General features: G+C 36.1%; 2 protein-coding genes across 2 annotated transcripts; both read left to right on the forward strand.

Moving 5' to 3' along the window:
* The first annotated feature begins 740 nt into the window (after nucleotides 1–740).
* Nucleotides 741–1,145, forward strand: LOC141692035 (uncharacterized). Its single transcript, XM_074496778.1, has one exon. The coding sequence runs from the start codon at nucleotides 741–743 to the stop codon at nucleotides 1,143–1,145; it is 405 nt and encodes a 134-aa protein (XP_074352879.1).
* A 12,627-nt stretch (nucleotides 1,146–13,772) lies between these two features.
* Nucleotides 13,773–15,182, forward strand: LOC141692036 (uncharacterized). Its single transcript, XM_074496780.1, has one exon. It carries the CDS (start codon nucleotides 13,773–13,775, stop codon nucleotides 15,180–15,182), a length of 1,410 nt encoding a protein of 469 aa, XP_074352881.1.

The following is a 15,182-nucleotide window of genomic DNA, read 5'->3' on the forward strand; positions in this document are numbered from 1 at the left end:
GGTTTATTAAAACTTTTATGACTATGTATGTGCTAAAAAAATTTAAAAAAAAATTCATTTACTCAGGTCAGGGTTGGTTGGAATCACAATGTTGGTGTGTAAATGTGTTTAACTAGCAAGAAAAAATTTAAAAAAATAAAATTAAATAATTGTAACTATTTCCATATTATAGATATAAAAAATGAAAAAAAAATATAATTATTTCCATATTATCACTTAGAGCATGTACATATTGTTGGGTTTAATTCTAATAATATTTTATTTATTTGTTTTGTTTAATATTGATTTGAATAAATCAACGTATACACGTTGAAGTAGTAATAGTCAGTTAAGAGTTCATGGAGATAAATCAGGAGTGTGGCCTGGTTTTTAGGTGTCATAGACGTTAGTTGCTTTCTTTATTATCCCTGTAATGCTTTTAGTTTATATCAAGTAATCCCAGTTGCATTTTCAAATGATTATCATTACTTTGATTCATATCGCATCAGTTTGGTTCCAACATCTGGTATCAGAGCACTATAAACACCTAAAGAAATATACTACTGAGACACGCAACAATGGCAGACTCAGGCAAAGGCAAAGACGGGAAAATTGGACTTAGCTACCCAATGCTAATAAAAACAAACTATACTGCCTGGGCTATAAAAATGAAAGTATATTTGCAGGCATAAAACGTATGGGAAGGAGTAGCTCCTAAGGACCCAAAAGCAGCCATTGAGGACAAGGCGGATAAACGTGTAATGGCGATAATCTATCAACCGATCTCAGAAGAATTGTTGTTGACACGAGCGGAATGTACAACTGCCAAAGAAGTCTGGGTAGCCATTAAAACGGCGTCCTTAGGTGCTGATAGGGTGAAGAAAGCTAAGGCCCAAACTCTCAAGGCTGAGTTTGAGTCGCTAAAGATGAATGAGTCGGAGCAGTTGGATGATTTTTGTCTGAAATTGAATGGCCTGGTTGCGAAGATCAGGGCACTTGGAGAATCAATTGGAGAGGAGTACGTTATGAAGAAAATTCTACGTGCAGTCCCAACAAAGTTTCTACAAATTGCCTCAGCACTTGAGCAATTTGGAAATTTAGAAACGATGTCTGTTGAGGAGGTAATTGGCTCGTTGAAAGCTTATGAAGAACGTCTTTCGAGATAAGGTAAGAGCAAAGAAGGGAAACAACTACTCATGACTGAAGAAGAGTGGTCAAAATATGAAGCCAATAGTGGGAAGCTTCTACTTACACGTGAAGAGTGGCTGCAAAGATCTAATCGAGGTGGAAATGGTTTTCGTGGAAGGGATAACCAGGGAGGTCGTGACAGAATCGATCGAAGTAAAGTAAAGTGTTTCAACTGTGGAGCATATGAGCATTTTGCTACCGAGTATAGAAAACCAAAGAAGGACAAAGTGCACCGTGGAGAAGTAAATTTGGCACAAACCACTGACGATGAACTTTCCCTCCTAATGGCAATGAGTAATGAAATAACAAACGGTGTGATTTTGCTCAGTGAAGGTCCAAACTCGAACACAAAGGAGGTAGTAGACAGTATGTGGTATCTCGAGAACGGAGCGAGTAACCATATGACTGGGTGTCGTGAAAAATTTGAAAGTTTGGACAGGTCAATGCGAGGACAGGTGAAATTTGGTGACGGGTCTCTATTACAAATTGAGGGCAAAGGCATAATCAACATGGTATGTAAAAATGGCGAGAACAGAACACTCCACGGATTCTACTATATAATGACATTGCATAGCAACATTATCATTTTGGGACAACTCTCAGTAGAAGGAAATCGAGTGGTGTTGAACGGGGAAAGCTTGTGGGTTTATGATAGCTGTGGACGTCTCTTGATGCACGTGAAAAGATCTGCAAACCGTCTCTACAAAATCCATATTGAAACTAGTAAAGGAGTGTGTCTGTTAACAAAGGCAGAAGTGGAGGCTTGGCTCTGGACTTCAAGGCTTGGGCATGTCAATTTTAAAGTAATGCAACTGATGGCACAAAACAATATGGCATACGATTTCCCTTCAATCTGCCAGCCAGAAGAATTATGCAGTGGATGCCTTTTATCGAAACAGCAGCGTAAGCCTTTCCCTCATTCAAATTTTATTGCTAAACATGTATTAGAACTGATACATGGTGACCTTTGTGGTCCAATTTCACCACCCACCCCTGCTGGTAATAAGTATTTCATGCTTTTAGTTGATGATTTTAGTCGTATGATGTGGGTCTATTTGTTGAAAACTAAGGATGAAGCCCTTGATTGTTTTAAAAGGTTTAAACGTTTAGTCGAGAATGGCAAGAAAACTGTGCAGGTTTTTCGGACTGACTATGGAGGGGAATTTTGCTCTCGAGATTCTGAAAAATTTTGTGTTGACTCAGGCATACTCAGACACTATACACCTCCCTACACACCACAACAAAATGGTGTTGTAAAATGCCGTAATCGTACTGTGGCAGCCATGACACGGAGCTTGTTGAAAGAACGAAGTATACCAGCCCAATTCTGGGGAGAGGCAGTCACACATGCTGTTTATATTCTTAACAAATTACCCACCCGTGCTCTGTCACATGTTACTCTTCATGAAGTGTGGTTTGATCAAAAACCGAGTGTTGCTGACTTGAAAGTATTTGGCTGTCTATCATATATACCCTCTATTTTCACTCATAAGCTTGATGATAGAAGTCAATTATTGGTGCATTTTGGACGAGCAGCAGGTATAAAGGCTTATCGCCTATACGATCCAACCACAGGTCGTATTCATATCTCCTGAGATGTCGTGTTTGATGAAACAAAAGGTTGGGACTGGACAGAAAAGAGTTCTCCAGTGAAAGAAGTCTCTCTAACCATCACACTTGACATTCCTGAGTTTAATGTTGAATCTGACCCCGAGATGACCAGGGATATGCCAGAAACGCCACTTCCATTCTCAGCTCAATCAGTCACTCCTCAGTGAGTCACTCCTAACCCTGCCTCGAGTTCTACTACCAGTGATTGTGAACCACAGCGTTTCAGGCTCCTCACGGACATCTATGACACAACTGATGTGGTTGAGCTCGAAGAAGAGTTACTTTTATCTAGGATCAATGAACCTGTTACATTCGATCAAGCCCTTAAAGATGAGTCCTGGAGAGCAGCTATGGATATCGAGATTGCCACTATCGAAAAGAATCACACTTGGTAACTCATGGACTTACCACGTGGTCACAAAGCCATTGACCTTAAGTGGGTCTTCAAGTTGAAACGGGATACATCTGGCGCTGTCATTAAGCATAGATCTCGTCTTGTGGCGAAAGGATACGCTCAACAGCCCGGTATTGACTACACTGAGGTCTTTGTTCTTGTCACTCCCCTCAAAACAGTCCGTCTTATCTTAGCCCTTGCTGCCAAAAAAGAATGGGAGGTTCATCACCTCGATGTTAAATCGGCATTTTTCAATGGAGTACTTGACGAAGAGGTCTACGTTTCTCAACCAAAAGGCTATGTCAAACCAGGGCACGAAGCGAAGGTCTATAAAATTTTAAAAGGACTATATGGCTTATGTCAAGTCCCTCGAGTATGGTATTCTCAATTAAATAAATGCTTGCTTCGTCTAGGATTTATCAAATGTCCTTACGAACATGTCGTCTATACTCGTAAGGCTGCAAATGATTTCTTAATTGTGGGAATTTACGTTGATGACCTAATCATTACAGGGACTACTATTTCAGCCATTGTCAAATTCAAAGGGGAGATGAGACATAAATTTGACATGACTGATCTTGGAAAGCTTTCGTACTATCTGGGTTTGGAGGTTGAACAAGCAAGTGGCTGCATTCAGATCAAGCAAACGACAAAATAAGGCATTGAAAGAGACACGATCAAAGGATAAGATGGCACTATACACGTTATTTTGAGCCGTTGACGAGTCGGGCTTTGAGAAGATTATCGGTGCAACTACTTCAAAAGAAGCGTAGGACATTTTAGAAAAAGTGTTCAAAGGAGCCGACCGAGTCAAGCAGGTGCGTCTCCAAACTCTTCGTGGCGAATTGGAGAGCATGAAGATGAAGGAGTCAGAATGTGTATCTGACTATATCATAAGTGTACAGCCTGTGGTGAACCAACTTAACCGAAATGGTGAAAAGTTAACTGATACTCGAATTGTGGAGAAGATTCTAAGATCATTAACCGATACTTTTGAGAATGTTGTATGTGCGATAGAAGAGTCAGAGGACCTAGAGACGCGCATGGTTGATGAGATCGTTGGTTCCCTCGAGGCACACGAGCAGCGTAAGAAGAAGAAGAAGGAGGAAACACTCGAGTAAGCACTCCAAACCAAAGCATCAATCAAAGATGAAAAGGTACTCTACTCTCAAAACTTTCGAGGTAGAGGGTATGGCCGTGGAAAACATGGAAATGGTCGCAGTGGTCACAGTAGCAGTAATGAAGGGTACGATAAGAAGAAAGGATAATCAAACCAGCAAAATTGGCATGGAAGAGGATGCGGTAGAGGTGGCCGATCAAATTATTCCAACATCGAGTGCTACAAATATCATAAATATGGTCATTATGCGAAGGATTGCAACTCCGACAAATGTTATAATTGTGGTAAAGTGGGGCATTTTGCAAAAGAATGTAAATTTGATAAACGAGTGAAAGAAATAACCAACCTAGCCTTGGAAGATGAAACGAATGGAGATATTCTCTTAATGGCTCAAAATAAAGGCAGTAGCAATAATGACTCTCTGTGGTATCTTGACTCAGGGGCAAGCAATCATATGTGTGGTCATGAGTACCTGATCAAAGAAATGCAAAAGATTGAAGCTGGACATGTGTCATTTGGGGATGCATCAAAGGTAGAGGTAAAAGGCCGAAGTACGGTCTGTTACCAACAAAAGGATGGCTTAATAGGGTCTATGCAAGATGTTTATTACATACCAGACATCAAGACCAACATTTTGAGTATAGGGCAACTCACAGAGAAAGGTTACTCGATTCTTTTAAAAGACTGTCTATTACACTTGAATGACAAGCAAGGGCGTTTGGTTGCTCGAGTTGAAATGGAAAGAAATCGCATGTACAAACTGAACTTGAGAAGCATACGAGAAAAATATTTGCGAGTCAATGTAGAAGACAAGGCATCCCTCTGGCATCTCTATTTTGGTCACCTACATCATGGAGGCCTAAAAGAGTTAGCAAAGAAAAATATGGTACATGGACTACGAAGGAAATTTTTGTGAAGAATGTGTACTTTTGACTTACTTTTAATTTTCAGAAAGATATTTTATATCAATTTTTGATTTCGCATAAGATATAAGAATTTCATTTCGAACTATATAAAAAATAAGATGCGAGAATCTTTCGAATCCCAGACTCTACGTTTCAAACCCGTTCGTAAATTACGTTATAGTTCTGGAACTGGTCTTAGATATCTATTAAGGGCGCGTAATTATTGAACTTTAGATGCTGACCACTGGAAAAGTGTGTTATAAAGAATAAGAATAAGAATAAGATGTCGGCAAAGTGTGGCCATAGATCAAGACTGTGGTATTTATAAGAATTATCATTTCATTCTCTTTTACTCTGTTCTAATCTGTTATATAATCTGCTTTATTCTGTTTAAAATTTTGAATTTTAAAATATAAAACTTTGGGTTGGATTTATTTTAGAAAATATTTTACAAAATAATTATTATTTTAAGAAAAATCATTTTATAAAAAACACCCATTGTTTTTCAGTTAAATAGTCAGCCAATTTGTACTTGCTGAGCTTTATAGCTCACCTCATTTAATATTTCAGGTTCAGAATTTGGAGCATATTAAGAATAAGGAATGAGAACTATGTGGATTATCTATTTAGACAATTAATATCATATTTGTGGAGCCGCGTCTCTATTTTTATGATTTTGATTATTGAGTTTGACCGCTGCTTTGACCTTTGTAATATCTTATATTATCGAATAAGAATATATTTTATTTAAGTTTTTGTATTTAAAATTAATAGTCCGGAAGTACGGGCTGCTTCAGTTGGTATTAGAGCAGGCTGTCCTTCGGAGTGTATTAAGTATGGGACTAGTACATTCCCTAGAATGTCTATTGAGAATTGGCTAAGTCGAGAATCAGGATCTGTCTAAATAATCAGGATATGATCAACTGTTGTGATATGATTATCTATTGGAAGCTTCATTATCATCCATTGATAATCTTCAGTCATCCGTTGATATATACAAATGATTGTCCGTTGAAGCTAGAGCATTTATCCGTTGATCAGGCTATCTGTTGAGAATGACTTGGATGAAAAGTCAGGACTGCGAGATAAATCAGAAGGTGTTGGTTTATAGGATCGTAGTTGATTTAGATATGTATAGAAAGTGTTAGAGTTATACTGTAACATATATTGTAATTGATAGAGGATTGATTGTAGTTGTGTATTATATAAACATAGAATAGGTTATCACAAGAGTGATAAGTGCTTAACTCGAGTATTCGCATAACCTAGAAGCTCTTAAGAATCTTGTTCTTGAAAGAGTTTTGTAATGGTTTATTAAAGATCAATATAAACTGTTATTTGATTCATCTGTTCTTACTTTACTTTCATAATACATCGATTTGTTTAGTAATTATATCCAACCCCCCTTAAACAATTACTTTAGTGGGCAACAAGTGATATCAGAGAAGTCAAATTAACTGTTAATTTGCAAAGGTCAAGATGTCTAGAAGTAAGTATGAAAGTACGAAGATTCCCATCCATATCTCCAATCCACCTTATTCAAGCTGATTCATGACACCCAAACAGCAATTCAGGCATCCACAAGTGCCAGCACTAAAAGTTTACTCAAAGCGCATCTGGAAGCTCTACAGCTGTATAAAATTCAAGCTCTCCAACACAGTAAGGATGTGGATGCAATCAAGCAAGAAATTTCTGAAGTCAAACAAGATTTTGTGGCAAGGTTGGATGCCAGATTTCCAGGAACCACCATGATTGAGATAGCTCAAAAGCTAAGGAAATAAGCTGATCTAAACAGAACGGTTGAGGCCATGGACTCTAGGTTATCTTATATGGAGAAGTCAGTGGCCAACATACTTGCAAATGAGGAAGCTCAGACTGCTTTATTCCAACAGTTGGTGGCTGCACAACTCCCTTCTTCTCAACAACTTGATGCTAACAAAAAGGGTGAGAAAGGCTCATCAAGTGAGGAGGAGAAACTGCTCAACATTCAAGTCAGCAATGTAATTGTGCCAGCAATTGCTTTCACTAAGCCACCAGAAGTGGATAGCATTGATCTTATCAATCTAGCAGCAGCTAAACTGGAATCAAATGACAAACTGACAAAGATTGATGTAGCAGCAGCTGAGAAGGAGCTAGATGATAAATGGAAGAAGATTGATGCAGATATTCAAAAGAAATTTGGTCAGATACAGAAACCAGACAAAACTTTTTATCACCACTCACGAGTCACACAAATCTGAGTGAATGAAATGAGTCTTGGTAGCTTGGAAAAAGGCAAAACTTCATGCATCAAATCTCCAAAAGTCAATCTAATTCTGAAGCCTAAAAGGAACTATTCAATGTTCTCAGACAAAAACCCTATGGATCTTATATTTGAGACACCTAGGCCAGACGAAAAGAAGTTGTTGGCAAGGTCAATTGCATTTTACAAAGATCCATCTGATTCAGTTCAAAAGAAGAGAATTGCCAAAATTTACAGGAATGAAAAAGAGATCTGTGTGGTGGCTGGACACCCTCTATTTGTAGAAGCTAAGAAGGAAGAAAAAGAAAGAACCAAGCAAGAAAAGAAGCAGGCTGCTTTAGATGCTAAGAAGCTCAAACAAAAGAAGGAGCAAGCTGTTATCTTGGCCAAAGTTCAAGCTCTCAAATCTACAACTGAGATTTCTGAAAAAACACGTGTGATTACTGAAGCTCAAGATCAACAAATGCAAAATGAATCTCCACAGAAAAGAAAATTCAGATACAAGCTTCACTCCAAAAGAAAGTTGGACTTTAGTGATGAGGAAATGGAGGACTACATTCCCAAAAAGTCTACAACTTCAACTCAAACATCCATGCCCTCAGTGGTGCATGAGTAATTCAAGGTGGATCCAACAAAGAACTTTCATGGTGAGCCTAATATTCCCAAGGATGAGCCAATGGACTGGGAAAGTTTGCCAATTCCTGAACTCAATTTACCTATTTTTAACAAGCTAAAGAGGACAAAGAGTAGAGCAATCAAGAAAGTAAAGCCTGTGACTTTCAGAACCAAGACCCTAACCAAATCTCAACCTATAGTCAACAAGGGAGATCTCTTATACATCTGTGACATCAAGGAGTTTTCAGATATAAACCTCTACTTGGATGAATTGGAGGAAGTAAGAGGAATTGATGCTTACAGATATCATCCTGAAAGACTGGTGTTCAAGTACAAGGGAGGGAAAGAAATCACATGGCCATTTCACAGTATTCTTCAGGAAAGCTGCTCTATACTGATAAAGATCTTCTCATCCTTCAAGAAAAACTTTGGTTTCAATATAACTGCAAGGAAATTAGTCCTAAAGAAGATAGAAGATCTAAGGAGTAATAAAGCCAAGAATGCACTTCCAAGAACTCTAACAATTCCCTTCACAGAAAGTAGAGTGCATTTGAGGCCTTATCGGCTGATGGAATTCATGGATGAAAAGGGTGTAAGAAGATTCTTCAGACTGGATGACCAACTGAGTATCTCTAGCAATAAGACTCATTGGAAATGCAAGAAAAGCTGGATCTATCTGAAGCTGATGAACTTGAATTCTACAGACAACTCCATAATCAAATAGAAGAAAATGACAGGAAGCTTGGGAAGAAATCCAGACCATCAAGGAAATAGAAATCATCTGCTCAGACTAGAGGAGCACCTTGATAATAATTGTGAGAAGTCTTTATATATTTTACTTTGTTAAAATTTAATGTAGCACTTATCAGTTTCATCTACTATATCTTAATCTGTATATTTAGGGTGTTTTCGTATCTTCAAGTTTCTCTTAATTTATGGCTACAATTCCAGTAGACATAAATTGGGGGAGATTGTTAGGAATATGTTGTGAACTTGCTGATAAGTTAAACAAAATACCTTAGTAGATTTAACTTAGTGATTTTGTAGCCTTCAACGGATGATTACTTCCACTATCCGTTGAAAGAGTAGCTTATGTAAAATAAGGTTAGTAGCACATTTCTGCATACTTGTATAAGCTTAGTGAACTAGATTTGTGAGAAATGTTCAAGTCATGTTGGCTACTGGATTGATACGCAAGAAAGGTTGGTTGGAACCACAATGTTGTTGTATAAATGTGTTTTAACTAGCAAGAAGAAAAAAGAAAAAATTGTAACTATTTTTAGATGATCACCTAGAGCATTAAAGCATAGCTATTTTTAATTATTAGTTTAAAAAATAAATTTTAATGTTAGAACATAAGTCAAGTTAGCCAATTTTTAGTTACTAAACTTAAAGTGTATAATTTACATACATTAACCTATTTGATGCACAATATGTAGCAGCAAATGAGTTGATAAAGCAAATGAGTTGATAAACAATAAAAACACAAAATTTTACAAAAGTAGGAGGAATAGTATATTAGAATTGGCAAAGGAGGTAGCAAACTCCAAATCTCAGTCCTAGGATTGGAAAGAAAAGGTCCCAAGGGCAAAAAAAAATGTGTGCAAAGTCGGGGTGAGAATGCCAATCCAACCAACTTTTATGTTAAGACTAGGAGGGTTGCAGCTATTCAGATTAAGGTAATGAAGGGTGAAACTCAACCTGAAATATTTTTGGACCCTAATGATTGGTTGTGCTTTTCTATGTATTTAAAAGAACATGTGTAACACAAATATTAAAATTGATATAGCTAGCTATTTTGTAATACTATTAAATAATTATTATTTCTAAAGAACTTGTGATCCATTTTCCTATGCACAGTTTAATTGAAATTAAAAAATTCCAAATAAAAATTACTTAATTAATTATTTGACATCTATAATAAAATGAAATATATGTTTTTTGTTTATTTTTTATAATAACATATATGATAATAGTTTTTTAATATATTATGATTTAGGGTTTAAGAAATCTAGTCCTTAATATATCCTTCCATATTTCATATATGCATCATAAGATCTTTTCTTTAAGAATCGAATTACAACTTGAATTATCTTTATATAAATAATTCTAATTGCTTATTTTTTGTTAGGATTAAAAATTGATTAGATGGGTATATTTATATCTCCAAGTCCCCTCATTCTATCTTAACTGACCAGTGAGCCACTCTCTGAATATAAGTGCTCTTGCTCAAAGTCATGTTAGCAAATCTATAGTTATAGTTTTAAAAATACCTCCATGTAATTGAATTGTTGAACATATTTCAAATATTTCCTCACATAATTAGCATAATGTTATCAATGGATGGTGGGAGTATATGTAAAAGTGCATTAAGTAAGAAAGAATAACATACAAGAATTGATATAGCTACTATATTAAATAGTAAATCTTGTACAAACATGTAGTTGCTTGAGATAAGTCAAGAATGTCACAAATTATAAAATTAAATGAGAGATGTCATGAGCCTTTTTAATCATGCACCTCATGCTATTCAAGAATATGTTTTAAGTTTTAAAAAATATTTCACTATAAAGGATAAGAATAGAAAATATTTATGAATCATTTTTGTTATTATGGAAGGCAAACTATAGTCTTTTTAACAAGATTTCAAAACAAAATCAACTCAAATATAAAAATCTTTTTGATTGAAATTTATTAATTTCTTTTGTTTTGAAATAGTTCTTATGATAGTCAATTAATTTAGAGTTTGGATCACAAACCAAATGTGACCTAAGTGTTTTTTGTATGACTTAGTAAGATAATAATGAATTTAGATTTAAATTGGAATACAAACTATTATATCAAATTCAAATACAATTTATGATTTCGTTAAATTCAAACCTAATTATGATAAAAAGTTGCATTGGCTTAGTGAGGTCAAATTTTGATTATGTGTATATTTTTACAAAAAAAAATGTTTCATAGAAATTTTCAAGAAGCAAACAAATCTATGAAACCCTGAAATTTCAATATTTGTCATAACCAATGCTCTTTTTTAACTTTCAGGCGCTTCTCTTCACACAACTATTGACGGACAACGGTTAAAAAATACCGTTGTCCTAAAAAATACAACAATGGTGAATTGGTTTTGCAAAAATAATCGTTGTGTGAGTTTCAGAACAAACAATAGTTACCTATCAGTTTAAAAACTGTTGTCTTCTTTGTGTCCTCCTATGGAATCAGACAACAGTTAGTAAACTAACTACACTGTTGTATTAGATTGCTAAGACAACACCCTAAAATCATTGTTAAATAGCAATCATTTATCTGCTTTAAACAATGGTTTTGGTGTTTATGTTGTGTAATTTAGACAAGTGTTTATGGTTACCCATGTCTAATTAAGCATCAAATAACTGTGCATATATACCATTGTTAAAAGGAAATGACACAAACAATGGTCTTTCAGAGCATTATATTTATAAGATTCACACAATGGATTTGTAACGCGTTATCTAAACAGCACAGTTAAAAAGATACTTTTAGAGGTTGTGATTTGAAATGATTTTTTTTCATTCTCCCTCCTATTTTAATTTTATCTTCCCCAAAATGTTAATAACTCACCAGTTTAGTTTCTTCAACTCTCAAATAATAGACAACGTTTTGAGATGAAAAAAACTTGTTGGAAACTCAAATATACAATGGTTTGGTTCTTTTGGCATGTTGTCTAAACTCATGGTAGAAGGCGGTTTTATAGATTATTAAAGTAACTGTTGTCTCTGAGTAATGTTAAAAAGAAATATTTGCTTGTATATGTCAAATCCCCGCAAAATTAATCCAAAAGCATCCAACCAATGACTAGCTAACAAAAATCATCCAACCAATATAGACCAGCAAAAAAACCTCAATCAAGTTGGCAAATAAGAATGTTTCCTCAAGTCAACAACTAATTTCAATTGGATAATTCACAAACCAAATTCTATTACAATTTGACAAGATAATTAATTGAAAAACATATAATCTGATTAAGCTCTCATGATGCCATATAAATATTTCAGAACTAAGCGACCAAATATAACAATCTGTTGGCAGTGAAGAAGCAGTGTATCATATATTGTACACCTTATTCGATCCAGAATTCTCACCAAATCTCACCAAGTCCTCACACACAAATGCACAGTTTATATTGTAGCCGGTATTCGCATAACATCCATCCATCTCTTCATTGTTCTTCCGTATCTTTTATGTCCTGGAGCCAACATTTCTCGGTAAGCAAACATTGTATCTCTAGCTACAAACAATGTTGTTAGTCAACACCAGAGGTTTGTAAAGTTATGTATATAACGGCTAGCACAAGCATATACACATATACACTTTTGATTTGTATGACATATCAACATTTTAATTTATTTGACATTTGATAAAAGAATATGTAAAGTCGAAATTTTTTGACATTTTTTATTGATTTTTGTGACTGAAATGGGGAATGATGTTGATAGGGTGGCTTCTTCTCAGAAGAGAAGAAAGAATACTCACCAAGTTGGTCATATTAGCAAAAGACTAGCCCTCAAACTCTTTCCCACGATCATAACGATTTAGGTAATGTCTCCGAATCTCCTGCACTTGATCATGATTTAAATCATGGCCATAATCAGATTTCGTCTCCGTGTAATATTAACTTGTGTTTACAAGTTTGCTAAACAGTGATCATAACCAAACTCATGTTCAATCAGTTTAGGAGGAAACACAAAAAACTCCATTTGATAGGTTTTTCAAATCTTGGGTGTGTTTATGTGTTTCAGTATTTGTAGTACATTTATTTTCACTTAATTTATGTTTTTTCTTGATTAAAAGCTCTGAATTTTTTCTTCATGCTTTTTAAATGACACGTATTATAACAATTCTTGTAAAAGTTATTTGTAAATTTGTGCATTAAGAATGAAGAAATGAGAGAATCATGCAATAAGTACTCGAATAACAAGTACTATAATTGATAAACAACCAAAACACACAATTGTATAACAACAAGAGGAGAAATATAGAGCTTGAAAATCCGGTTGTGCATTCTAAATCTTAGGCTGAACTTTGGAAAGAAAAGGCCACGAGTGCAGAAGAGATGTTGTGGTATATGAGTCGGGAGGCCAGGCCCCTTGCCGTGAGAGGATGAGGCTATGTCTCTGTCTGTTGGTGGCCATGAGAGGAGGTTAAAATTATGTGGGCTGGTTATGGTTAAGTGTGTTATTTGCAACTCTTTTAAGCCCACGTAGGGTTTAATTAATAACGGGGATCAAAATGAATATCTATACCTTATTTGTGTCCCATTAGAAGAGAAATTAACTAGATTTTGTTTTCTTAAAATGTACCTAGGACTTTACTTGGAGTTCAGAATCTGGAACATGTTTAGATTAAGGGGGAGCATGTTGGGTTTAATTCTAAACATGTTTTATTTGTTTGTTTTGTTTAATATTGATTTGAATAAATCAACGTGTACATGTTGAAGTAGTAATAGTCAGTTAGGAGTTCATGGAGATAAATCAGGAGTGTGGCCTGGTTTTTAGGTGTCATAGACGTTAGTTGCTTTCTTTATTATCCCTGTAATGCTTTTAGTTTATATCAAGTAATCCCAGTTGCATTTTCAAATGATTATCATTACTTTGATTCATATCGCATCAGTTTGGTTCCAACATCTGGTATCAGAGCACTATAAACACCTAAAGAAATATACTACTGAGACACGCAACAATGGCAAACTCAGGCAAAGGCAAAGACGGGAAAATTGGATTTAGCTACCCAATGCTAATAAAAACAAATTATACTGCCTGGGCTATGAAAATGAAAGTATATTTGCAGGCATTAAACGTATGGGAAGGAGTAGCTCCCAAGGACCCAAAAGCAGCCATTGAGGACAAGGCGGATAAATGTGCAATGGCGATAATCTATCAACTGATCTCAGAAGAATTGTTGTTGACACTAGCGGAGCGTACAACTGCCAAAGAAGTCTGGGCAGCCATTAAAACGGCGTCCTTAGGTGTTGATAGGGTGAAGAAAGCTAAGGCCCAAACTCTCAAGGCTGAGTTTGAGTCGCTAAAGATGAATGAGTCGGAGCAGTTGGATGATTTTTGTCTGAAATTGAATGGCCTGGTTGCGAAGATCAGGGCACTTGGAGAATCAATTGGAGAGGAGTACGTTTTGAAGAAAATTCTACGTGCAGTCCCAACAAAGTTTCTACAAATTACCTCAGCACTTGAGCAATTTGGAAATTTAGAAACGATGTCTGTTGAGGAGGTAATTGGCTCATTGAAAGCTTATGAAGAACGTCTTTCGAGACAAGGTAAGAGCAAAGAAGGGCAACAACTACTCATGACTGAAGAAGAGTGGTCAAAATATGAAGCCAATAGTGGGAAGCTTCTACTTACACGTGAAGTGTGCCTGCAAAGATCTAATCGAGGTGGAAATGGTTTTCGTGGAAGGGATAACCAGGGAGGTCGTGACAGAATCGATCGAAGTAAAGTAAAGCGTTTTAACTGTGGAGCATATGGGCATTTTGCTGCCGAGTGTAGAAAACCAAAGAAGGACAAAGTGCACCGTGGAGAAGAAAATTTGGCACAAATTACTGACGATGAACTTGCCCTCCTAATGGCTATGAGTAATGAAATAACAAATGGTGTGATTTTGCTCAGTGAAAGTCCAAACTCGAACACAAAGGAGGTAGTAGACAGTATGTGGTATCTCGAGAACGGAGCGAGTAACCATATGGCTGGGTGTCGTGAAAAATTTGAAAGTTTGGACAGGTCAATGCAAGGACAGGTGAAATTTGGTGACGGATCTCTATTACAAATTGAGGGCAAAGGCATAATCAACATGGTATGTAAAAATGGCGAGAACAGAACACTCCACGGATTCTACTATATAACGATATTGTGTAGCAATATTATCATTTTGGGACAACTCCCAGTAGAAGGAAATCGAGTGGTGTTGAACGGGGAAAGCTTGTGGGTTTATGATAGTTGTGGACGTCTCTTGATGCACGTGAAAAGATCTGCAAACCGTCTCTACAAAATCCATATGGAAACTAGTAAAGGAGTGTGTCTGTTAACAAAGGCAGAAGAGGAGGCTTGGCTCTGGACTTCAAGGCTTGGGCATGTCAATTAA

The sequence above is a fragment of the Apium graveolens genome, chromosome 10 (assembly GCF_009905375.1).
Source record: "Apium graveolens cultivar Ventura chromosome 10, ASM990537v1, whole genome shotgun sequence".
Lineage (NCBI taxonomy): Eukaryota > Viridiplantae > Streptophyta > Magnoliopsida > Apiales > Apiaceae > Apium > Apium graveolens.